The following is a 25979-nucleotide window of genomic DNA, read 5'->3' as shown; positions in this document are numbered from 1 at the left end:
GGGGGTGGAGCAGAAGTGAAGCACTGCATGTATCTATGGGTTGTTGCTATTGTCATTGCTCTCAATGCAACTAAACCGAGCCTTGGAAAGTACATTTTCGTTCTTCTTCAGTGAGCTTTGACTCTACAGATGACCAGTGTGTCTGTAGTATTATTTCAGATGTATTTATTTCAAAATTCTGTTTAATTTTGTAGATTGTAATGTCTTATTTTCATTTTTGCAGTACCTTTTAGCAATGACCTTTGTTTATTTCAAGCGAGCTGGTTTTGAAATAAGTGAACAAACGAGAATTAATTTCTTCGTTGCATTGTAAGTATAGCTGATTTTGTGTTTTAATCCTGCACAAAATCGATCTCATATATTTAGGTAAAAAGTAAAGATAAATGATTTGGTTTAGCATTTGATATATGGCAAGATACCTGTGTACCATCTCACAAATAGAAATGAGATGAATGTCCAGATATTTTATAGTATTAGTGGGGGAGAGAAGTTAGCCTACGCACTGGGTCATCACTTTGTGCCTCATCACATCTTTAACATTTAAATAGCTAGAATGGATTTAGATCTAAAATCTTGTCTGATGATCTTACAGAAAAAAGAGTAGCATTTATTTTTTAAAGTAAATAATGGTTACAAGTGAATAGTAGATTGTAACAAAAGATTAGTTTATTTCAGAGTTTCTTTGTAAAGTCCAGTGCTTATATTTTCACTACAAGTGTGTGTTATAAAGATGCTAAAGTTATGCTAAAATTTACATGTTGTAGTTAACAGCTATTTGACTGTCTGCCATGAAAGAGCCTACTTAGGTTTTTTTCATTGATGCAAAAACCTTTCTGTTCTACAAAAGTAAAATTTCCAACGCTCATACAATGTTCCTGCATACCCCTAGCTGCTAAGTATCGATTTTTTAACATCACTCTTATGGAGTAAAGACCTTTGAATAAATATTTGAACTTCAAAGATTTTCATTAGTGTAATTTATTCAGCTGTATAGACGGAGACTGGCTTTTTAACCTCTTTAGTCTCAAAATTGAATGTTTGAATGCTCTTGCCTCTGTGCTACTTAAATTTCATTTTTGACTCGTTGACACCGTAGATGTAATTCTAAAATTGACAACCTTGGAAAAATCTAAATTGAAATGAGAGTTTCCATTAGCAGTAAGGCCACTTTCAAGAACTGATGAAATGGATTGATGCTCCTGTGTTATTGAGCGTGAAAAGATGTCAAGGAGACAGAATTCTGAAGTAGTTCTGTGATAAATTATTCAAGTAATTAGTTGTTAAGGCTGTACATGATCAGAGTTTTAAAATTATATTCACTGGTAATAGGATTTTCAGTACGACAGACAAAAAATTATAGAGTATTGAATTCTGCTTCACTTGAATAACGTTAAGTTGTTCTCCGATTTTATAATGATGCTCACTAAATCAAAATATACACAGCATTACACACACTTAAAAATAATATATTTTCAGTAATTGTCTGTTAATTTGTCATTCTCTTTCTTTTTACCTTTGTCTCTGCTTTGCTGTGTACTGATCGTTATTCATTCTGCAAGGAAAATAATAGGCCTGAATTTTCTCAAAGCCAGAAGGGCTAGGGCAAAAATGGTGCCGGAGCCCGGAATCTAGAAGTCCCACCCTTGAACGCAACACCGATTAATTCTACTGGGGGTGGGCGCAAGGACAGGACATATTTTGCACTTCTACAGGTCCACTTTGGTAGGAAGAATGGTAGGAAGGACTATTACTTACGTGGCGAAAAACTGCAGCAGGCGACGGTGCAGAGGGACCTCGGGGTCCTTGTGCATGAGTCGCAAAAACCCAGCCTGCAAGTGCAGCAGGTGGTCAGGAAGGCGAATGGGATGCTGGCCTTCATAGCGAGGGGGATTGAATATAAAAGTAGGGAGGTCTTGCTGCAGCTGTATAGGGCATTGGTGAGGCCGCAGCTGGAGTACTGTGTGCAGTTTTGGGCGCCGCACCTGCGCAAGGATATTTTGGCCCTGGAGGGAGTGCAGAGGAGGTTTACTAGGCTGATACCGGAGTTGAGGGGGTTGAGCTATGAGGAGAGGCTGAATAAACTAGGCTTGTACTCGTTAGAGTTTAGAAGAATGAGGGGAGATCTCATTGAGACGTATAAGATGATGAATGGGATGGATAGGATAGAGGTGGAAAGACTCTTCCCGCTCAAAAAAGACAGTAGGACTAGGGGGCACAGCCTCAAGATAAAGGGGGGGCGGTTCAGAACGGAGTTGAGGAGGAACTTCTTCACTCAAAGGGTGGTGAATCTCTGGAATTCTCTGCCCGTTGAAGTGGTGGAGGCTGCCTCGCTAAATATTTTTAAGAAGCGGGTTGATGGGTTTTTGATAAGAGAGGGGATTAAGGGTTATGGGGAGAGGGCGGGAAAGTGGAACTGAGCCACACAGATCAGCCATGATCTTATTGAATGGCGGGGCAGGCTCGAAGGGCCAGATGGCCTACTCCTGCTCCTATTTCTTATGTTCTTATGTTCTTATGTAGTTCATTGCTTCAGTCAGAAACAGTTTTGATTATTGAAGTTTCAGTTATTAAGTTATCAGGGAAGATTGTGGTGTAGTGGTAATGTCATTGCGCTAGCAATCCAGAGGCTAATGCTGTAGGGACATGGGTTCAAATCCCACTACAGCAGCTGGTCATATTTATATTTATTCCATAAATCCAGAATTAAAGACTATTTTTGGCAAGTCATTCCTCTATGTCCTACTTGGCTGGCCATAGTCATGTGACCTCTTATGAGTGAATGTCTGGGGGTGGCTATGATACATTATTCTAAGAAGACTTTGGGCTGGTAACACGGTGTCTTGAATTTTTAAAAACTGGAATAATTAAAAAGGAATATAGAAATGTTCAGAGTTGGTAAAAGCAGCTGAGAAAAGCCACTGAAGTACTGTGAAGTCAATGATGAAGTCATCCTGCAGAGTGACACCAACAAGATATCTCTGAGCGACCCTAATGCAGCAAGGACAATCTAATGACCACAGCAGATAATAATGCTAAGTAAGCCAGTTCTGAAAAAGAGGAAGAAGAGCTACTGACCCCAAAAGCATAGAACTTCAATAATATCCTTACAGTTCTAAAAATCAAAACATTTATTAAAAACAATAAAAACCTTAATCATATAAAACTAAAGTTACACTGTTTACATAACAACCTCCCAAAAAAATCTATTTGGTTAAAAATACACAAGTACATTAACTTCTTGGCAACAACTCCCTTATAGATTTTAAATCATTTATTTTGATTTATTTTATGAGACATGGGCATCGCCAACTGGGCCAACATTTATTGCCCATCACTAATTGCCCCTGGGGGGCAGTGAACATTGACATCGCTGTGGATCTGGAGACCAGGTAAAGATGGCAGATTTCCTTTCCTAAAGAACCAGATGGGTTATTTCAATGATCGATAATATTAGATTTTTAATTCCAGATTTTTACTGAATTCAAAGTTCATCTTTTACTGTGGTGAGATTCAAACCCGGGTCCCCAGAGCATTATCCTGGGTCTCTGGATTACTAGTCCAGTGACAATACCACTAGGCCACTGCCTCCCCTTGTAATATTACCCAAGGCAAAGAATTGTTGTCACTTTAATTGACTGAGATGTGGAAATCAAAACAGAAGGCTCAGAAACAAACTGCTTTCTGAAAACAAAGACTTTTCTGGCTTGAAACTGGGTGACTTCTTCAAATTCAAATCTTTCACAACTTCTCAGTACACAGATCTGGCATCCAGGATCTTTCCCACACAGTCACCATATATTTTTTTCCCTTTCATCTCAAATTCCATTGTCCTCAAACATCTCTTTGAGCTCACCTTCTCCAACTATAAAGATCTTTCATCTTTTCCTATTTACCTCTAATTTCAGTCAATACAATTTAATCTACCTTCCCCTCTATGCCTATGACAGCTTTGTGAGTTCTAAAGGTTCATTGTCACTTCTAAACTCCCTTCAAAATTCAACAGCTGAAAAACCAAGACCCCAGTTACCGTTTAATGCAAATTTTAGATCCAACCTATTTACTCGTAACTCAAACACAAATGCATTAACTTATCACCTTTAACCTTTTACCTCAGTTCTCACAATCTATCTCTTTAATTAATCCTGGACACACACACATGCATACATCTTCCTTCGCGAATACAAAGTACTAGCGTAATCTCAAATCTGTTGTCACAATGACCAGTTACATTTGCATCCAGGGCCTTAATGCATACAGAATGACACCACTCAGGTTGAGAAAAAGTGTTTGGCTATTGTTTCTGCTTGTAAACATTTTCATCAATAACTGGGAGAGACAAAGTAACAGTAACAAGCCACTTCAAAGCACTTTTCTCGAACCACTACTATCTGCTCCAATCAGGGAGAAAACTCTGCTGGTTGGAGGCATTCCTAGCATAAAGGAAGATGATTATGGTTGTTGGAGGTCAATTATCTCACCATATCACAGTAACCTTTCTATTCCTTTCTTCCTCAAGTAGTTACCTAGAGCCCCCTTAAAATGCACCCATGCTACTCAATTACTCCATTTGGTAGCCAGTTCCACATTCTAACTATTCTGGGTGAAGAAGTTTAAATTAATGAAATAATTTTCCTGGATCCTTCATGCTAAGCAGCGTTGCTGAGCATGAGGGAACCTAGACCCAGAGCTCTGTAGGTGATGCTCTGGAGCTGCTAAGTAACACATCCCTTCAGTAATGCACCATTTGATAGGTCATAATTCCAAAATTAACTGAGATTAAAAGAGTACCAAACTAAAGTCTGGGAAAGAGAAAATACAACTAAAAGAGTGAGTCAGGTTAATGTTTCGTTGAAGGATTTGATCAGAATTGTTGTGGTCCTTGAATTGACACTTTTCTGTCAGTTAATGATGAGTTGGTCATAGAGATGTTTGTCACACTATCTTAATCACTAATGATGGAGAAAAAGTACGGTAATAGGCAAAAATGAAAAACAGCTTAAATGAAAGACGAGCCCCTTTACAGTACCGATGAAACAAATAGCTAAGTGAAAGTCAGGAGAACAGATATACTTAAGATTTTCAGAAAGAGGCAGCTAATGATGTTGTTGGGATTTCTTAACTATAGTGTCAGCATGGGGGAACTAGGACAGGTTGTGGTGATCTGGAGGCCTAAAGACTTGAAGCTTTCAACTCTTTCTACTTTGTCCCCGTAGACAACAACAGCATGTCCTCCTCTACGCTTCCTGAAGTCAATAACAATCTCCTTCATTTTGTTGACATTGAGGGAGAGATTATTGTTGCTGCACCAGTTCCCCAGATTCTCTGTCTCATTCCTGTTCTCTGTCTCGTCATTGTTCGAGATCCGACCCACTATGGTGGTGTCATCAGGAAACTTGAAAATTGAATTGGAGGGGAATTTGGCTACCCAGTCATGGGTGCATTAGGAGTATAGTAGGGGGTTGAGAACACAGCTTTGTGGTGCACCAATGTTGAGGATGATCATGGAGGAGGTGTTGTTGCCTATCCTTACTGATTGTGGTGCGTGGGTTAGGAGTTTAGGATCCAGTCGCAAAGGGAGGAGTCACAGCCCAGGCCAGGGAGTTTGGAGATGAGCTTCGTAGGAATAATGGTGTTGGTGACTGAGCTGCAATCAATAAGTAGGACTCTCTCTCTCCTTTCAACACCTCTACTTTCACAGAAGACTGAGGAAATTTGGCACGTCAGCTACAACTCTCACCAACTTTTACAGATGCACCATAGAAAGCATTCTTTCTGGTTGTATCATAGCTTGGTATGGCTCCTGCTCTGCCCAAGACCGTAAGAAACTACAAATGGTTGTGAACGTAGCCCAATCCATTATGCAAATCAGCCTCCCATCCATTGACTCTGTCTCCACTTCCCGTTGCCTTGGCAAAGCAGCCAGCATAATTAAGGACCTCACGCACCCAAGATAAAGGGGAGGCGGTTTAGAACGGAGTTGAGGAGGAACTTCTTCACTCAAAGGGTGGTGAATCTCTGGAATTCTCTGTCCGTTGAAGTGGTGGAGGCTGCCTCGCTAAATATTTTTAAGAAGCGGGTTGATGGGTTCTTGATAAGAGAGGGGATTAAGGGTTATGGGGAGAGGGCGGGAAAGTGGAACTGAGCCACGACAGATCAGCCGTGATCTTATTGAATGGCGGGGCAGGCTCGAAGGGCTAGATGGCCTACTCCTGCTCCTATTTCTTATGTTATGTTCTTATGTTACCCCGGACATTCTGTCTTCCACCTTCTTCCATTGGGAAAAGGATACAAAAGTCATACCAACTGACACAAGAACAGCTTCTTCCCTGCTGCCATCAGACTTTTGAATGGACCTACCTTGCATTAAGTTGATCTTTCTCTGCACCCTAGCTATGACTGTAACACTACATTCTGCAATTTCTTGTTCCCTTCTCTATGAACTATATGCTTCGTCTGCATAGCACGCAAGGAACAATACTTTTCACTGTATGCTGATACATGTGACAACAATAAATCAAATCAAAATGTTTAAAATGCAGGAGGGTTGTGAAAAGTGTTAAGTGCAATGGCATTGGAAAGATAAAGGCTGAGATTTGGTTCCCACGAAGGGAATCCTGTCCCCCACTGGTTGCAGAACTAATGGGAACTGTGTGCCTCTTCCATGGGAGAGGCCCAACCTAATTAAGTTTCAGCTGGCCAGCATCAGACCCCATCCACTGTATTTGGGACCCTGGAGATGGAAATGCGGCAAGTGGCTCATTAACGAACTTAATTGACATCCTGTTGCTGGGATTGGTATTTGGACCCATCCCATCTCCAATTTGAGCTCAGTTTTCCAGATGCCAGGACCCTGGTGCAAGTACACCCACCAAATTCTCTCTTCCCCACCCCTCCCCACCACCATCATGCCTGCTCTGTGGGCTGAAATAAATTTTGTCCAAAGGGGCAGCTAAATAGCTCCAAAGTGAAGAGGAAAGTAGAACAGGTATAGAAGAATTCAGCAGCAAATTCAACGTTATTTTATAGGTTTCACCTTGTGCCTGTATAATAGTACAAGGAAGGTCACAGAATAAAAAGTGAAATTATCGTTTTTTTAAAAATCAAATTTCAATTGAATATTTTTACTGTGTTACAAACTCAGAATTTATCTTCCAGTGTCTCGGCTGAGAACACTGATGGATTTTTCTAATCAAAACCTAACCTTAATCAAGGAAAATTATGACGTGTATCTGATAGTTGGGATCATTTGCTTTATATTTTATGTGTAATCGCTCTGCTTGTCGTCATAAATTTCATGTTGTGTATTTAATTTTAGCTGCAGAGTAATCAGCACATTCTGTCTTGTTCTGTGATTCTTGTGATGAAGATATAAGGTGAAAACTTAACTGGAAGAAAGGGGAAGAAGCAATGCAATGTGCATATAGTGAAACGCATATTTGAAAATGTTTCTGCCCTTGTTTTTAGGTACTTAGCTAATACCATGGAAGAGGATGAAGAGGAATACAAATATGAAATTTTTCCATGGGCTCTTGGAAAGAAATGGAAGAAATTATTTCCTGATTTCTTAAAGCAAAGAGATCAACTTTGGGCAAAAATCAGTTATAGGGCAGCTGTGAGCAAACGTTGTTGTGAGGAGGTAAGAATTACCATATTGCCTTAGTGTAGGCATCAGCCCTTTGCATAGTCATGTACATAGTCTAACCTGAGTTGGTATGTTCTTTCTGCTTACTCACTTCTTTTCAGTTAAAAATCTAAGAGTAAGACATTCAGTATGTTAAGCTTGTTAGATCATGGATGATCTGTATGTCAACTCGATTTATTCACCCTGCTTCAGTATTCCTTAATACCCTTCCTTGATAAAAATCTTACATTGTCATTTTGAATCTTCCGATCGATCTAGCCCTAATTACTTTTTGTGGGACAGAACTCTAGATTTCCTCTAGAGTTCCTGACATCGCCTCTAAAGATCTGAATTAGATCATCTTTCACTCCTTTCTCCCCAAGAGAATGTAAACCTAATCTGTTCAGCTCGTCCTCGTAATGTAACTATTTTATTCTCTGCATCTGTGCACATTCCTTCTGGGGCCAGTATACACTTGCTGAATTGTGGTGCTCGGAACAAATACCAGATGTGGTCTAACTAGCATTTTACACAGGGTAGTAACCTACTTAAAGTCCTCAGGCAGTGCTAGAATGCCAAGATTGTCAAGAGATACATCCTGGTGTCAATCTCTGTTCAGTTCCTTACTCTCCCACACAAGTATGGTTGAGGATTGAAATTTGGTATGAAGAGCTATGGACTCAAGCTTGTGTTCCTGACACCACTGCATGGAAGAGCATATTGAACATCCCAACATGCAATGTCATAGCAAAAGCAATTAAAATAAATAATACCACAAAATCTGGTTATGTTACCACACTTTATTTAACTGAGGAAGGGGGAAGACACTTTGTCAAGTACCTTTTCAGAAAGGAGAACTTTGTTTCTCTGTCACAAAATGAGAAAATCAGGACGTTTTTCCGATGGAAGTTACTGAAGTCAGGTGTTCAATTAAGTAGAAAACGAGGCATACTTTCCTGGGACTAGGGACAAGGTTAGTTTCACGCTCAAGTAATGAGAGCACTACTTCTTATATCTTTGTTAGTTTGATGTTTGTTAATTCAGATGGATGTTCTGATGATCACTTGCTGTAGATATCATCTTCCATAGTCACATTTAAGTAATATCTCCAAATACAATAGTTTGCATTTCTATATACCCTTTTCTGACCCAGATAATAGAACATAGAACATTACAGCACAGTACAGACCCTTTGGCCTTCAATGTTGTGCCAAGCTATGTCCAATCCCAAGATCAAGCTATCCCCTCCCTATCATTCTGATGTGCTCCATGTGCCTATCCAATAACCGCTTGAAAGTTCCTAAAGTATCCGACTCCACTATCACAGCAGGCAGTCTGTTCCACACCCCAACCACTCTGAGTAAAGAATCTACCTCCGACATCCCCCCTATATTTCCCAACATGAACCTTATAGTTATGCCTCCTTGTAACAGCTGCATCCACCTGAGGAAATAGCCTTTGCACGTCCACTCTATCAATCCCTCTCATCATCTAATAAATCTCTATTAAGTCGCCTCTCATCCTCCTCCGCTCTAAAGAGAAGCCTCAGTTCCCTCAACTTTTCCTCATAAGACCTCCCTCCAAACCAGGCAGCATCCTGGTAAATCTCCTCTGCACTCTCTCCAATGCTTCCACATCCTTCTTATAGTGAGGTGACCAGAACTGAACACAATATTCCAAATGTGGTCTCATCAATGTCCGATATAGTTGCAGCATAACCCCATGGCTCTTAAACTCAAACCCCCTGTTAATAAACGCTAACATACTATAAGCCTTCTTACATCTCTATCCACTTGAGTGGCAACCTTCAGAGATTTGTGGAAATGAACCCCAAGATCTCTCTGTTCCTCCACATTCCTTAGAACCCTGCCATTGATCCTGTAATCTGCATTCAAGTTTGTCCTACCAAAATGAATCACCTCACATTTATCTGGGTTAAACTCCATCTGCCACTTTTCGGCCCAGCTCTGCATCCTATCAATGTCTCTTTGCAGCCTGCAAGAACCCTCTATCTCATCCATTACTCCACCAATCTTGGTGTCATCAGCAAATTTACTAACCCACCCTTCAGCCCCCTCTTCCAAGTCATTGATTAAAAATCACAAATAACAGAGGACCCAGCACTGACCCCTGTGGTACACCGCTGGTAACTGACTTCCAGTCTGAAAATTTTCCTTCCACCACCACCCTCTGTCTTCTATGATACAGCCAGTTACTTACCCAGTTGGCTAAATTTCTTTCTAAACCACACATCCTTATCTTCTTCATGAGCCTACCATGGGGAACCTTATCAAATGCTTTACTAAAATCCATGTATATGACATCAACTGCTCTACCTTCGTCCACACACTTAGTTACTTCCTCAAAGAATTCAATCAAATTTGTGAGATAGGATTTACACTTCACGAAACAGTGCTGACTATCCCAGATTAAACTGCATCTTTCCAAATGGTCATAAATCCTATCCCTCGGGACCCTTTCCATTAACTTACCAACCACTGAAGTAAGACTAACTGGCCTATAATTACCAGATAATAAAAGGTTAACAAGAGAAAAAAATGAATACTGACTTCACTTGAATAGTCAAGGTCAGTAAATGCATCTTTAGATTCTTACAAAATTATCCACCTGCCTCACACACTGCTCTATTCCCCACTTCTCCACTCACATGCCAACAATCTGTCATGAACCACAACTCATACCTCTCATTCATAGCTTTGTGTCATGCTATCGCTTTGTTTTGGTACAAGCTAAATATCACATCTCAGCTTACACAAATCAGCAGTTATTCAACCATGATCAGCACTTCACCCAACATGCCACACTCTGATACACTTTCTTCTCTCTTGCAGGACACTGATAAATAAAGGCAGTCAGCAGCACCTGACTAGGGAACAGACACAGATACATGTTCTCACACCATGGAGAAGGCTGTGCTTGCCAGTGTTGGAGCAGCCATGATTGGGGTTATGGCCAGTCATAGCGATGAAACTATGGAAGGTGGTGGTATGCTCAAACCTCCTTCTCACACCACACTCGCACATACCCAACAATCTATTCATATTTACAAGCTGCAAATGATCTTAAGCATGTACACCTTTTGCTTTCCTCCTTTTCCCTCAGCACTACCCTATACTACTGTGCTCCTCTTTTCAGCTTCCCAAGGTTTGTATCCTGTGGAGTCACAAGAACATAAGAAACAGAAGGCTGAAAGGCCAGCAGGCCCTTTAAGCCTGCCCTGCCATTCAGTATGAACATGGCTGATTTATGTTAGCCTCAACTCCTTTTCTGTGCTATTTCCCCATTGCCCTCTTTTCCTCGATCTATCAAATGTTTACCCGTCTCTACTTTAAATACTTCTAATTCCACCCTTTGGGGCAGAGAATTCCAAAGATTCATCACCCTCTGCGAGAAGAAACTACTACACATCTCCGCTTCCGGCCCTTTATCTTGTAGCTATGTCCCCTTGTTTGAGAGTCTCCCAATAGTGAACTCATCTCACCATCTACCTTGAAAGGCCTCCTCGGAATCTTGTATGTTATTAGCCTATTAAACATTTTGTGACACTGCTGACATTGACCTTTACTCCCATTACCTTTGTAATGTCTGCCAATAATGGCATCCTGGTTACTTCTCCACCTCCTGAACCAAGCCCCAGTGTTTGTGGAGGAGAAGTTAGGAGCACACTATCTGCCATGTTACTCCATTATTAACTGTTATTTTTTGCTTGGACACATTTTCCAACTATTTCCAGCACCTGCTACCTCACCTATAAATACTGCAGGCTTTGTGGCATTTGACTCCCACGGACCAAGGCCCCTGCTGAGGCTTGCAGCCACTCAGTAACGCGTTAAATGCTAATTATGCTCTAATTACACTAATGAGCATGAAACACAAGGCCTGTGCTGCTTGCATTGGAAAGATTGGGAAGGTTAATGGCCCATCACAATCCCTGTGTCCATTTTCAAGAACTATCCAATTTTATGCCCTCATTCTTTTCCTTTTTATCTTCAAAAGGTTTCTTCACAATGCTTCTCTTTGACTGTGCCTTCTCTGCACCACACCCTAATCTGCTTTTTGATTTTCACCCTTGTTTGTCATCCACTTTTTTTTTGTCCTTCAGATAATGATTGTTGATCCATTTATCTAGGTTAAAGAAATGGTATGGGAATGCAAGCTGCCGTATTTAGCGACACTACCTAAATGACAGTAGACCATTAATGAGAAATACCTTTAGTGATCTCACACTTCTCGACCATCAGCTCAGCTGCTGACACTGCACGTACTGTAGAAGATATCTTAGAGGTGAAATCAGCGTCCGCGATAGCGGACATGAGTGGACTGCAGACAACACAGAGAAAGGGTAGCACAGGTGCCAGCTTTCTGCAGGGCAATTTGTACTTGAGTTCTGCTGCAAAGGAATCAGGTGAGGACTTTGATGGGATGGTGTTCAGAAACAAAACTGATGAGTATGCATAATGAAATACCTGATGCATTGGCAGGCCTACCAGAAAGGCTGTAATCACTGTCACGGAGCATGGAGGAATCCAACAAAAAATTTGCTCTGGGATTTGTGCAGAGCCTGGGGACCCTTCTTTCCTGGGTGAAAACGGTGGCCAACTCCAATACACTTGTGAATTCAACCACAATCTGATAGCAGATGTTTCAGCTTCCATTACAGTACAAGAAGAAGCTACCCAATGTCTGGGTGCTGCAGTGGAAGCTGACATCATCCAAACTCAGCCTGTTACCATGGAAGCTCAGACTGCTTGCATGTCCTCTGATATTTGTCCTCGAACAGCTTGCTAGGGAAGAGCCATCCTAAGGGAATTGGAAGTGACTATTTGGAGATCAATCTGCTGTGCTCTGTCAGCATTTGTCCTCCCACCACATCCACTCTACCAAATTCTTGCTGCTGCTTTACAGCTATCCAGCCTAAATTGCTGTCAATGCTGAGATTGCGCAGTCTGAAGCTTGACTTTGTGGGCCAGAACAGTTCACAGCACCCTGAGTTGTCAGCTGTTGTCTCCTCCACTGAAAGTCAGTAGTCTTCCACCAGCCACATTGCAACTGTTTGGATAGCAGAGTGTAGGAGCACGAAGACAGACAAAGCCACATGTAAGACAGACACTAAGAACACACAAGGGTAATTAGTTGACTTTTGTATGAAGAACTAGATAGTTTAATATAGTTGGATTGAAACCTTTGGTGTTTTTTATTTTGGCGCTATAACCAAGAGCATGTGCATTGTCAGTAACAGAGCTAAGGTGTGGGACTGTTGAATAGGGAATTTTCATTGTGTTCATTGATGGCAGTCAGCTGAGCTAATCATGGGCAATCCAGCCAGAAGGGAAATTTTTTGGCTGCCTCTTCACTTTCTCTTGCTGCAGCAAAAAGTAGCAAGTCTGACAATGGGGAATATTTTAGAAACAAGCAGAGGACCATCAAAAGGATGGCAGGACAAATTAAGAGAGCAAATAATAAAGCATTCAATATTCTAGGCTTCATTAAGAAACTATATTCTATTAACTAATTTATCCAAAATAGGGTAACCGCTATATTATCCTATTTTGGGTAAATCAGTAAAACTAATAAATTAACAAATCAAGGGACAAAATAAAAAGTCAACCCCTTAAAGGGATAATGTATCAAACAAATACAAATTCCAAAGAAAGTTTAAAACTTTCAAACAAAAGGTGTTTAAAGAAACCAATAAAGCACTTCAGATCCTGCAATGCCCATCAGGAAAGCAAGGAGGTTTTGTTGAACTTGTATCAGATACTTGTAGACCTCAGCTGAAGTATTGCATATAGTTCTGGGTGCTACATTTTAGGAAGGATGTGATGGCACTGGAGAGAGTTCAGAAGAAGTTGATGAGAAACTTCAATTATGAAGATAAATTGGAGAGATTGGAACTCTTTTCCTTGGAGAAAAGACTGAGAGGAAATGTGGTAGCAGTACTTAAAATAATAAGACACTTGTACAGAGTAGACAAGGAAAACTGTTCTCACTCATGAAAGGATCAGGAACAAGAGGGCACAGATTGGCAAAAAAAAGTGAGCGAAAAACTTTTTCACACAACAAGTGGTTAAGGTCTACAGTGCCTGAGGGTGTGGTGAAGGAAAATTAAATTGAGGAATTCAAGAAAGAATTAGATGATTATTTGAAAGGAAACAAGGATCTAGTGTAAAGTGTGCAATTTTGGTTTCTTACCTCAAAAGGATCTAAATGGCCTACACAACTTTTATTTCTTTTGTTGTGTTTCAGTTGTGTTGCTAACGAGGTGCAGTTGCTACCTTCTTTAATTGAAGGACCTATGGATCCAATTACAATAAGGCAATATATATTTTGATGATAAAGAGAGGTGTACAAGAAGTTCTTAAAATGACAGTGTCCCCCAGTGATTTTGGGATCATAGTGTTTATAAATAATGATTTCATGTGGAGAAATGAGGAAGAGTTCAGCAAAAATGAGTAATCTGCTTTTACCAACAGTCTTCACTCCTTCACCTCACTCAGTACTTCAATTAGGAACAAATCTATTAAGTTACTGCACAGAAAGAATGGGGGAGGAAATTTTAGATCTGTAAGTTGTAGCTCATTGATTTCTGAACTACAATCATTTCTGCAAAGCTGCACGTAAAACCATTTTCTTTTGCTAGGTTATGGCAATTGCTCCATCTCATTATATCTGGCAACGGGGAAGGCCATTGCATCACAGTGGTGCCATCAGAAGGTACACACGAAATGAAGTCAAAATACCTCGGGGTCCTTGTGACACACCAGTTCATTGTTCACTGTGTGGCCAGAAAGAAAGCTTCCTCAGCATGCATCTATCATCTTCCTCATCTTGTGAAAGTCTGATAATATCTAAGAAAGACTTGTATCAGGATAATCCTGAACAGAATTCAGATGACATGGAACATAATACTTACTATTCCACAGCAGGTAAGAATCCTGTATCCTGGGAATTTTTTCATGTACTCGTCAAAATGAGGGATAGAATCATAGAACGTTCGACATAGGACAGCAGGAGCCTGTAACCCTTCTGTCAGTGCTAGCTGTACATCAATAACAACTTGCATTTATATAGTGCATTTAATATGGTAAAATATCTTAATGCATTTTACAGCAGTGTTTTCAAATTAACTCAACATCAAGTCACAACAGGAGATATTGGGACAGGTTGCTCATAGTGGTAGGTTTTGAAGAGCACTTTAAAGGGGAGAGAGAGGCAAAGAGGGTTGGAGAGGGAATTCCACTGCTTTGGATCTTAGAACAAAGAACAGGAACAGGCTCTTCAGCCCTCCAAGCCTCTACTGCTCATGCGCCCAACTAGACCATTCGTTTGTATCCCTCTATTCCCACTGATACCTATTGCCTATCTTGGCAATAGGTGTCATTGGTGGAGCAATTAAAATCCAGATCTTCAGAATGGTCAAATTTGACTTGAAATGTTAACTCTGTTTCATTCTCCACTGATGTTGCCAGACCGGCTGACTATTTCCAGTGCTTTCTGTTTTAAAATTGAGGATGTTCAAGAGGTCAGAATTGAAGGAGCGGAGATATCAAGAGAGGGTTATAGAGCTGGAAGAAATTACAAAATGTGAGTGATGCTATGAAGGAATTTCAAAGAAAAGATGAGAATTTTAAGATAGAGGTGTTGCTGAACTGGAAGCTAATGTAGCTTAGGAATGATGCGTGAACAACTTGGTGCAAGTTAGGATACAACAGAGTTTTGGATGAGCTCAATTTTACTGGAACAGTTGAATCAAGAGGCAACAAAGGCATGCTTGAGAATTTTATCTGCAGATGAACTGAGCTAAAAATTGTATCATTCAAAAGGATTTCTTCAACTGAATGCTGGAAGTATGGCTTTCATTTTTTTAGCTCTTCACAAAGTGCATAAGAAAGCCTGTCATGCTTCCTTATCAATAAATGTATAGATCTGAGTAAATCACGAACAAAAACACATATGCAAGAAACAATTATCCATGCTTCATCAAGCCATGAATTATGAGCTATGTAAGTAGAGTAGTCCAAACATAAGAACGTAAGAAATAGGAGCAGGAGTAGGCCATTTAGCCCTTCGAGCCTGCCCCGCCATTCAGTAAGATCATGGCTGATCTGAAGTGGATCAGTTCCACTTTCCTGCTTTCTCCCCATAACCCTTAATTCCCTTGTCACGTACAGAACTTGCTAACCATCAGCATGCTTTTGTCTATGTTATGAAATTGTCTCATTTGGAATTTGGTTCTCAAAGGGGAGATTAAATTTCAAACTGGATACATGACTTCATTCCTTTGTGCATACTATTAAAGGTACAGGTCTAACAGACACGGATGCAGATCTGTAGCTAAAATTCCAGATGCATATGTAAAGTAGTGCGCAAGTCAGTAGGGCTAGGCAGGTACTCTCTTCTGAGATGCATTTGCTCATCTTTTTTGAAAAGCTCTGTTTAGAAAGCTGATTGAAGGAACTTAAATGACAATTTTGTCTCTTTAACCTTCCAAGAGTTGGCTCATAGCTGCTGTATTATTTGGATTGACTTCAGTACTTGCTGAAAGTGATTCTAATTGAATAAACTTCTTTGTTTCTATTTGTTTAATCTAAACTACCAAACAGCAATATTGGAAATGTCTTCAAAATTTGATAAAAACAGTAGCAAAGAGCTAGAATTGTCTTGATTGTCCAAGAAGGAAATGAACAAATTGTTTTCATAGAAAGTACTTTTTGCGGGGAAACTGCACAAACACAAGGAGAAAAGAAAGCATTGGCACAAGTTTGAGACTAAAGAAAAGAAGCATCAGCCACAGAGTGTAAATTGACACATTTGGTTTGCAGTGCAGGATTGGTTGCATGTTGGAGACAGTACATATATCTCTGACCTAAGTATAGATAGAATGTCCTGAGCACTTTCGGTTTCTTGTCATTAAAAAGTTTTATTAGGGAATAACTAGCACAATGTTTTCAGGTCTTCTGCACATGAGCTGGCCAGAGAATGGCTGGACATGCACAGTTGGTGTCTTTCACCATCTTTAGATTAGGAACTCAGGTCTCCTGCGCATGCGCCAACCAAGAAGTGGTCACCCATGTGCTGTTCATCTATTCTTCATAGAAGAAATTATAGAAACCCTACAATGCAGAAGGAGGCCATTTGGCCCATCAAGTCTGCACTGACCACAATCCCACCCAGGCCCTACCCCCATATCCTTACATGTTTACCCGCTAATCCCTCTAACCTACGCATCTCAGGACTCTGAAGGGCAATTTTTAGCATGGCCAATCAGCCTAACCTGCACATCTTTGGACTGTGGGAGGAAATCGGAGCACCCGGAGGAAACCCACGCAGACACAAGGAGAATGTGCAAACTCCACACAGACAGTGACCCAAGCTGGAATCGAACCCAGGTCCCTGGAGCAGTGCTAACCAGTGTGCCACTGTGCCGCCCTAATTCTTATGTCATTATGCCAGAAATCTGTCCTGCACACATGAGCAGAATGAGGAGAAAAGTGAAATGGTGCAAAACTACAGATCAAGTATCCTGAACCAGAACACCATTGAAAAGAATATGCCCCAGGGAGCAGGACATGGGAGGGCTGGGGAGAAACAGGAGAAGGTCCCAAACAATAAGGTGGTCCCAAACCAAAGAGTGGGACAGGAAGAGGTCCCAGAAGAAAATCTCAGGCAAAAGCAAGGATCAGAGACAGATCCAATTGAGTTAACATAAACAACAGGAGCAGAGAAAAAAGGCTTCAAGTTAGAGTGAGCTGCAGGGAACAGACTTGAAGCAAAGTGGGCTCAGGAGAAGCCCAGAAGATCTGAAAGGGCAGCAAGTTTGCTGTGGACCGTAAAGACAGAATACCTTTTTAGAGCAGTGGTGTTCAGCTTGGCATGGCCTAAAGTGCTGAAAGTATTCTTCAAAAGGTGAAACATGAGTGTATTAGAAAATCCAGGGAAAAGGAAATCAAAACCTGGAGGTGGATTTTTGGCAATGCCGTCTAAGCGGAAGTACCAAGTTGACATTGCTAGAAATGGGCCCTCTGTGCCGTCCTATTGGGGAGGTTTCCCTTATGCGGTTGAGGGGTTGTGCCTACATTGGGGGTAGGAAATATGGGGAGTCTTAATGCTTGGATGATGTAGGGGACCTGATCTTTCAGGGGTTTGGGGGCTGGGGTGGGGTCCCTATTTGTGTTCCCCATGACTGCTGGAGGCCTGATGTTTGTGGGGAAGATGCCTTTAACTCGGTGTTGAGATTATTTGCTACTGAGTTTAGCCCCTACTTTAGCTGGGTGTGTGCTTATCACCAGCACTGTGAATTACACCGAGTGCTTTGTGATCAGGCTAGGAAAGGTAGACGTGTGAAACTTGCTAGTTTCACACAACTTTTATTTTCTGCTGCAGCATTCTGTGCAATTTTGGGAAAAATTCCACCATTTAATGCGATACTGAAGGATTTGAGGAAAGACTTTTGTTTTACACAACAAAAGACATCCCGGAACTCACTAGGTAGGAGGATGGTTGAAGCAGAGATCAGTGATATCAAAAGGAAATTCGATAGGCACTTGAGGGAAATAAACTTGCAGGTTTACAGGGATAGAGGGAATGGGACCGAGTGGATTACTTGACAGAGAACCAGCACCGACTCAACAAGCTAAATGGCCTTGTTCTATGCAATTATAATTCGATAATACTATTTTGGTGATGATCTCTGCTTAGTCCAGCTATCCTGTTCATAACAATTCTTAAGTTTGTTTGTGATGTCATGCTTCATTCTTTTATATGACCACTGACCAAATACATTTTCAAATTTTCCCCCTCTATCATTCGATTTTCTTTTAGACTATCAATCTGAACAAACCGGGGAAAGAAAATATAACCTTGCTGTAAAGGATAGATCCATGGACTGGTTTACTGGAAATGAGGAGTGAGGATAACTTGCAAAAATAACTGGATTCATGTCACCAGCAATGCATCGCAAACAAGAGAGAACAACATCGTACATTTGATAAAATAATAATCAAGTCCCTTCTCCTGAAAGTGTGATGGAAGTATCAAATAGAGGATAACTGACAATTCTCTATTAATTAAAAGGGGATCAGGTGACAACATTAACCATGAAAGTGAAGGTCAGTCACTTTATATTTGTTGTCCAAATCCAGGTGTAATTATTGCCTTAAATTCACCCAGCTATACTCTTTAGACTGCTCAGAAATATTCAAGTTAGTGACTTTAAAAAAAATTCTTGCCCATTTTGTTGTCATTTCAGTTTGTGGAGCTGGAAAACATTGAATTTGTGACAAATAGTTGATATTAGTTGCTGTAAATTTCAGTACCTTGTACTTTTAGTTATAGAAGACATATACACATGGTCAGTAATCAACTGAAGACCATTGTTCACTAAGTCTTCATATCCTACAGCACTGATATTGACCTTTCAGTAAGAATATCAAGAAAAAAAAGGGGACTAACAGGTGATACTGGTATAAATGAAGACTTGACCTTGAACCCCACAAAAGTATTAAATAGGTTGTTAAAACTTACATCAGGAATTTTCATGACCATACAGTCACTACCATCGTAAACGAGTGGTCAAAATATTCTGGTAATGTATAGTGAACAATAGATTGAAACAGGAAGGCTGGACTTTGGCCTTGCACTTCTAATAGCTTTTTAAATCTCTTTTTATGTTGTATGGTTGCTATTTCAAAGTCCTTTGCTACCTGTTTACTGAGAAACATGTAGTTCTTTATTAACATGAAACTATTTTGCTTGCCTTTTTATGTTCAAATGATTTTTTGATATTGTTTTTGTTATCTTTTATCCTGCCACACTGTAAATACTTAAATGTAAAAGTATCACAATATAAGCCGTATGAATAAATAAGAAAATACACCCTTTATTTTGTTTATCATAATGACTGAGTATAGCTTAGAACTTGACACCACATTCAATCTTCACAATTCCACAGCTCCTAGGTATTTTTTCCACTGTTGTGTCGAGTAGAATACAAAGGGGCAGGTCTAAATTTTCTTAGTTTGACAAGGAAAGCTGTTGGGGGAAAAAAGAGACAGAAGTGAGTTTGATGAGAATCCCTTGCTGCAGTTAGAATAACTTCTGATTGCACAAAATCTGTGCCCTGACCAATCATTCAGTAAAGTTTTTCAGACCCTTTGCCGCTTTAAAGTCTTAAAGTTTATTTATTTGTGTCACAAGTTGGTTTGCATTAACATGGCAATGAAGTTACTGTGAAAATCCCCTAGTTGCCACACTCCAGCGCCTGTTCGGGTACACTGAGGGAGAATTTAGCATGGCCAATGCATCTAACCAGCACTTCTTTTGGACTGTGGGAGAAAACCAGATCATCCATAGGAAACCCACGCAAACACAGGGAAAATGTGCAGAAGGAGGCCATGTGTCCCATCGAGCCTGTACCGATAACAATCCTACCCAGGCTCTATGTAACTCCCCCTATTTACCATCTGATGTGATTTATTATTGTCACATGTATTAGCACACAGTGAAAAATATCGTTTCTTACATGTTAAACAAATAAAACAAACCACACATAGGGAAGGAAAGGAGAGAGTGCAGAATGTAGTGTTACATTCATAGATAAGGTATAGAGAAAGATCATCTTAATGCAAGGTAGGTCCAATCAAAAGTCTGATGGCAGCAGGGAAGAAGCTATTCTTGAGTTGGTTGGTAAGTGACCTCAGACTTCTGTATCTTTTTCCTGACAGAAGGTGCAAGAGAGAATGTCCAGGGTGCGTGGCATCCTTAATTATGCTGGCTGATTTGCCGAGGTAGTCGGAACTGCAGGCAGAATTAATAGATGGGAGGCTGGATTGGGCTACATTCATGACTTTTTGTAGTTCCTTGCAGTCTTGGGCAGGAGCCATACCAAGCTGTGATACAACCAGAAAGAATGCTTTCTATGGTACATCTGTAAAAGCTGGCAAGAGTTGTAACAGACATGCCAAATTTCCTTAGTTTCCTGAGAAAGTAGAGGCGTTGGTGGGCTTTCTTAACTACAGTGTCCACATGGAAGGACCAGGATATGTTGTTGCTGATTTGAACACCTAAAAACTTGAAGCTCTCGACCATTTCTACTTCTACTGTAGACAGGGGCATGCTTCTTGAAGGCGATGACTGCTTCGTTTTGTTAACATTGAGAGAGGGTAGTTCACTAGATTCTCTCTTTCCTCTACTATGACTCCTTATTGTTTGAGATCCAACCCACAATGGTGGTGTCATCAGCACACTTGAAAATCAAGTTGGAGGGGAATTTGACGAAGTATAAGAAGTATAGTAAGGGGCTGACGACACAGCCTTGCGGAGCACCAGTATTAAGGATGATCGCGGAGGAGTTGTTGCCCGTCTTTACGGACTGTGGTCTGTGGGTTAGGAAGTCTAGGATCTAGTTGTAGAGGGAGGAGCTAAGCCCCAGACCACAAAGCTTGGCGATGAGCCTTGTAGTAATAATGGTGTTACAGGCTGAGCTATAGTCTATGAATAGGAGTCTGACATAGATGACAGGGACACCTAGTGTTCCAGGGTTGAGTGCAGAGCCAGGGAGATGGCATGTGCTGTGAACCTGTTGCGGTGGTAGGCGAACTGTAATGTTTCCAGGTAGTCTGGGAGGCTGGAATTGATTTGTGCTGCAACTAGCCTTTTGAAGCACTTCACAATGGTAGATGTGAGAGCCACTGGACAATAGTCATTAAGGCACGCTGCCTGGCTTTTCTTTGGTACCAGGTTGATGGTCGTCTTTTTGAAGCACCTCACATTGGTGTAAAGAGAATTGACGATGTCTGTGAATATCTCCACCAGCTGGTCCGCGCAGGATCTGCATGCTCATCCGGGTACCCCTTGCAAACCAGTCGCTTTCCATGGGTTGACTTTTGAGAAGGCTACTCTGTTGCAAGAGCAATGATGATCTCGGATATAAATTTGACCAATGTATCTGGAATGAAGGGCATGCTCTCGCTGACATCTTTCTCAAAACGTGGCTACCCTGGGATTCTAGCTTGATCCGATACTGTCTTTTGGCATCTTTGTTGGATCTCCTTAGATCCTGTCTGGCTTTCTTGTATAAGTGAGGGTTACCTGACTTGGAATGCCTCAGACCTGGACTTCAGCAGGCAGTGGACATCCCTGTTCATCCATGATTTTCAGTTGGGAAACACGCAGATTTGCTTCTTTGGCACAGAGTCTTCTACATACTCACTAATGAAGTCAGTTACTGTAGTAGCGTACACGTTCAGGCTGGTCGCAGAGTTTTTAAATACTGACCAGTCTACTGACTCTAAGCGGTCCTGTAGGAGATCATCTGATTCTCAGACCAACATTGCACAACTTTCTTTGGTAGATTCACCCGCTTCAGTTTTTGCTTGTAAGCCGGGAGTAGGAGTTAAGGGTCAATTTAGCCTGGCCAATTCACCTAACCCACACATCTTTGGAGTTTGGGAGGAAACTGGAGCACCCAGAGGAAACCCATGCAGACACAGGGAGAACGTACAAACTCCACACAGTCACCCGAGGCCCGAATTGAATCTGAGTCCCTGGTGCTCTGAGGCAGCAGTGCTAACCTCTGTGCCACCTGGGGTGCATTAATGATGGCACAGACGTGTGGTCAGAAGCTCAGCTTGGGTCAGTTATGACAACAATGTTGCATACAGTCTGAATCAGCCTCAGACAATTATCAGGAAGAGGAACAGACTCAGTAGTCAGGTAACAAGAATCTGTGGTTCTAGTCTCCCTGATATTCAATTGTATTTGATTTGCAGTAATGTACGTCACATGTACGGTTTGACAGTTTTGAGATGGTGAAGGGAGCTGGTCATGAGGTAGGACTGGGTGTCGTCAGTGTACATTTGGACACTGGTGTTTGTGAATGATGTTGCAATGGGCAGCGTGCGAATGAGAAATAGAAGAGGCCGAGAATAGAGCTCTGGGGGATTCCAGAGGCAACAGGACAGAAAGAGGAAAAGAAACTATTTAAGCTGACTCTCTGACTGAAATAGAATAAATAAGAATAAAACAAAGCAACTGCAATCTAACCCGAGGGCCCAAGGCTGGACAGTTCATACTTTGAAAGTGCAACTTACGTGAATTTGGAGAGTATTTTTTCCAGGGACGTAAGTTAGTAGGGTTTGTGGGGGGAAGCAGGGAGAGACATACTGGGGAAGGATGGAGAATCATTGGAAAAGGATGGTGGAATCAACTCTACCAAAGGTTACAAACAGCTCAAAAAACAAGAGAAGGGATAGGAAATCAGTGTTAGAGTCAGAAACTATCATTTGTGACATTGGATAGAGCCATTTTGGTTCTGTTACCAAGACAGAACGCTGTGTTGATGAATACAAGGATGGAGTTCCAAGAAAGATGGGTGTGGCTTTGAGAGGCGCCAGCATCACTGAAAAGCTTGAGCGGAAAGATTTTCTGTCAAGAGGCTTTTGGGGGTGGGGGGGGCGTGGGTGGGGGGTTTGGGGGTGGGGGTTTGGGGGATTATACAAACAGAGGGGCTAAGGTTTTACGAGCAGAGGAGTGACGAGGGCAGACCTTTGAGGAGAGGGAACCATTTGCAATAGCAACATGGAAGGGATGCGGGGTGGTCAGCAGTTTAGTGGAACTAGGGTTGAGGGAGCCAAAAGTGATTCCAACAGAAGTGAGCTTGGGGAGCATGAAGGGAGATAGGAGAGAAAGACTTGAGTTAAGTTCTATGGTGGGGGTGAATCTTAAAGAAAGATAGACTTGATGGTATGGGAAGCTGGCAAAGGCAGCTGATCAGATTATCTTAATTTTAATGACAAATCCACGAGCTGCTCTACATTGTTAGAGGTGAGGTGTTTAAAGAGACGGCTTGCAGTAGAGAAAATAAATCAGAGGTTATCTTTGCTTTCCAGTATAGTCCTGGAATAGTGAGCACTCTTGGCAAATGAAAATGCTTTATGTAGACCAGCCTGTGATCTGTCATATTCATTTGAGTCTTGAAATACAAGAGAGGAATACTTTACCAGGGGGCACAACCTGGGTTGAGAAAGGCCAGTGGTTTTAATGAGGTATCAAAGGTAGATTTGAGGTTGTGAATGAACAAATCAGCCGCTGCAGAATTGTAAATATCAGGCCAAAGGCTCGACAATTCAGACCTTGAAAGGGTAACTGTGAATTGAGAGAGAGCTTTTCTGCAGGGTTGAAAGATAGGATTGGTGGCAGTTGTAAGAATAGAGGGGTGGAGAGTGACATCATTACTTATATCACTTTATCCATGATTAACATGATAGGCGTATTAGGGCCAAGTGAGATTGCAAGGTCGAGGGGGTAGTCATGAATATATGTCAATGAGTTTCTACGCAGGGAGAGATTAAGAGCGTATAGAAGTGCGGCGAACTCCTAAGAGAGACTGAGGACATGATGAGTTGTCTCTGATGCAAATCTTTGTCTCTTCTTTGCACACAGGTGAGATCCCAGAGGACTGGAGGATAGCGAACGTGGTACCATTGTTTAAAAAGGGTAGGAGGGATAACCCGGGTAACTATAGGCCGGTGAGTTTGACGTCAGTGGTAGGCAAGTTGATGGCGAGGATTCTTAGGGATAGGATGTATGAGCACTTAGAGCGTTGCGATCTGATTAAGGATACGCAGCATGGCTTTGTAAAGGGGAAGTCTTGCCTTACAAATTGGGTAGAATTTTTTGAGGAGGTGACAAAAACGGTCAACGAAGGACGAACCGTTGATGTCGTTTATATGGATTTCAGTAAGGCGTTTGACAAAGTCCCTCATGGTAGGTTGGTAGAAAAGATTAAGGCTCATGGGATACGAGGCCAGGTATCTAGATGGGTTGAGAATTGGCTTGGTAAGAGGAGACAGTAGTAGTGGAGGGGTCCTTTTCTAGCTGGAGGTCGGTCACTAGTGGTGTGCCGCAGGGCTCAGTACTGGGACCTCTTCTCTTTGTAGTATATATAAATGACTCGGAAGAGGGACTAAGTGGTGTGATCGGCAAATTTGCTGATGACACCAAGATGGCTGGATTGGCAGGTAGTGAGGAGTAGTGTCTGGCAATACAATGGGATGTTGATAGGCTGGTATATTGGGCAGATATATGGCAAATGGAGTTTAATCCGGATAAATGTGAGGTGATGCATTTTGGCCGGAACAATGTAGGGGGGAGTTATATGATAAAGGGTAAGCCCATAAGGAGTATAGAAACGCAGCAAGACCTGGGGGTGCAAGTGCACAAGTCTTCGAAGGTGGCAGTACAACTGGAGAAGGTTGTGAAGAAAGCCTAATGGTATGTTAGCCTTTATAGGAAGGGGTATAGAATATAAGAGCTGGAGTCTAATGTTGCAGTTGTATAGAACGTTGGTTAGGCCGCATTTGGAGCACTGCGTCCAGTTCTGGTCACCTTACTACCGGAAGGACGTGGAGACTCTGGAGAGAGTGCAGAGGAGGTTTACCAGGATGTTGCCTGGTATGGAAGGACTGGGTTATGAGGAAAGATTGAACAAATTGGGGCTGTTTTCCCTTGAAAGACAGTGACTGAGGGGGGATCTAATAGAGGTATATAAGATTATGAAGGGTATAGATAGAGTAAACAGGGGTAAGCTATTTCCTATGTTAGAGACACACAGTACGAGGGGCCATGGGCTTAAGGTGAGGGGGGAGAGGTAATAACACAGATATTAGAGGGAGGTTTTTCACACAGAGGGTAGTGGGGGTATGGAATGCTCTGCCAAGTAAAGTGGTGGAGGCAGGCATGCTGGAGTTGTTTAAGAGTAACTTAGGCACATGAGTGGGTTGGAGATGGGAGGACATAGGAGATTGTTTTAAATAAGATTCATTAGCATTAGGACGTCCCTGGTAATGTAAAAGGATATGGTATGATGATAATGTTTTTTCTCTTTTAATTCATAGGTTTTAAGTCGGTCCGCCTTGTTGTCCAACGAGGGGCATACACGCGATGGGTCGTACTTGGGCTGCTCTTGAATGTTCAAGATTGGCCTAGTGCTTCATGTCGTTAGTGTGCTCTTAAACTGGACCAGATGCTGGGCAACACGACAGCTCAGTGACTATCACTGTCTGCTGTGCAGACACATGGATTTGGGCCGGTGTCTGTGGGAGTTTGCGCATTCTCCCAGTGCTTGCGTGGGTTTTCTCCGGGTGCTCCAGTTTCCTCCCACACCCCAAAGATGTGCTTTTAGGCTGATTGGAAGTAATAAATTGTCCCTAAATTAGTTTCCCTCAATGTGGATTGCCATAAAACAACAGATAAGGGTCATGGGTGGAGGGGGGGACTGGTAATGTTAAAATGGCGGCGCGGGCTCGTTGGGCCGAAGGGGCTGTTTCTGTTCTTTGTC

General features: G+C 41.7%; 2 protein-coding genes across 3 annotated transcripts in view; one reads left to right on the top strand and one right to left on the bottom strand.

The window, feature by feature from the left end:
* The window catches only part of spdya (speedy/RINGO cell cycle regulator family member A), a 30677-nt gene extending 11305 nt beyond the window's left edge, over nt 1-19372 (top strand). For both annotated transcript variants that reach the window (XM_080192967.1, XM_080192966.1), the window contains exons 4-7: nt 224-309; nt 7465-7636; nt 14283-14568; nt 18464-19372. In XM_080192967.1, the coding sequence (XP_080049093.1) occupies nt 224-309; nt 7465-7636; nt 14283-14568; nt 18464-18552 (633 nt within the window). In that variant the 3' untranslated portion in view covers nt 18553-19372. The remainder of the gene's footprint in view (nt 1-223; nt 310-7464; nt 7637-14282; nt 14569-18463) is intronic.
* Nucleotides 19373-19500: 128 nt separating this feature from the next.
* Nucleotides 19501-25979, bottom strand: part of trmt61b (tRNA methyltransferase 61B) — a 34718-nt gene continuing 28239 nt past the window's right edge. The window contains exon 7 of the mRNA XM_080192965.1: nt 19501-19672. Coding sequence (XP_080049091.1) covers nt 19596-19672 — 77 coding nt within the window. The 3' untranslated portion in view covers nt 19501-19595. The remainder of the gene's footprint in view (nt 19673-25979) is intronic.

This window comes from Carcharhinus amblyrhynchos, chromosome 7 (genome assembly GCF_965287045.1).
Source record: "Carcharhinus amblyrhynchos chromosome 7, sCarAmb.v2.hapA, whole genome shotgun sequence".
Lineage (NCBI taxonomy): Eukaryota > Metazoa > Chordata > Chondrichthyes > Carcharhiniformes > Carcharhinidae > Carcharhinus > Carcharhinus amblyrhynchos.
This window is presented reverse-complemented; position numbering and strand designations above follow the sequence as displayed.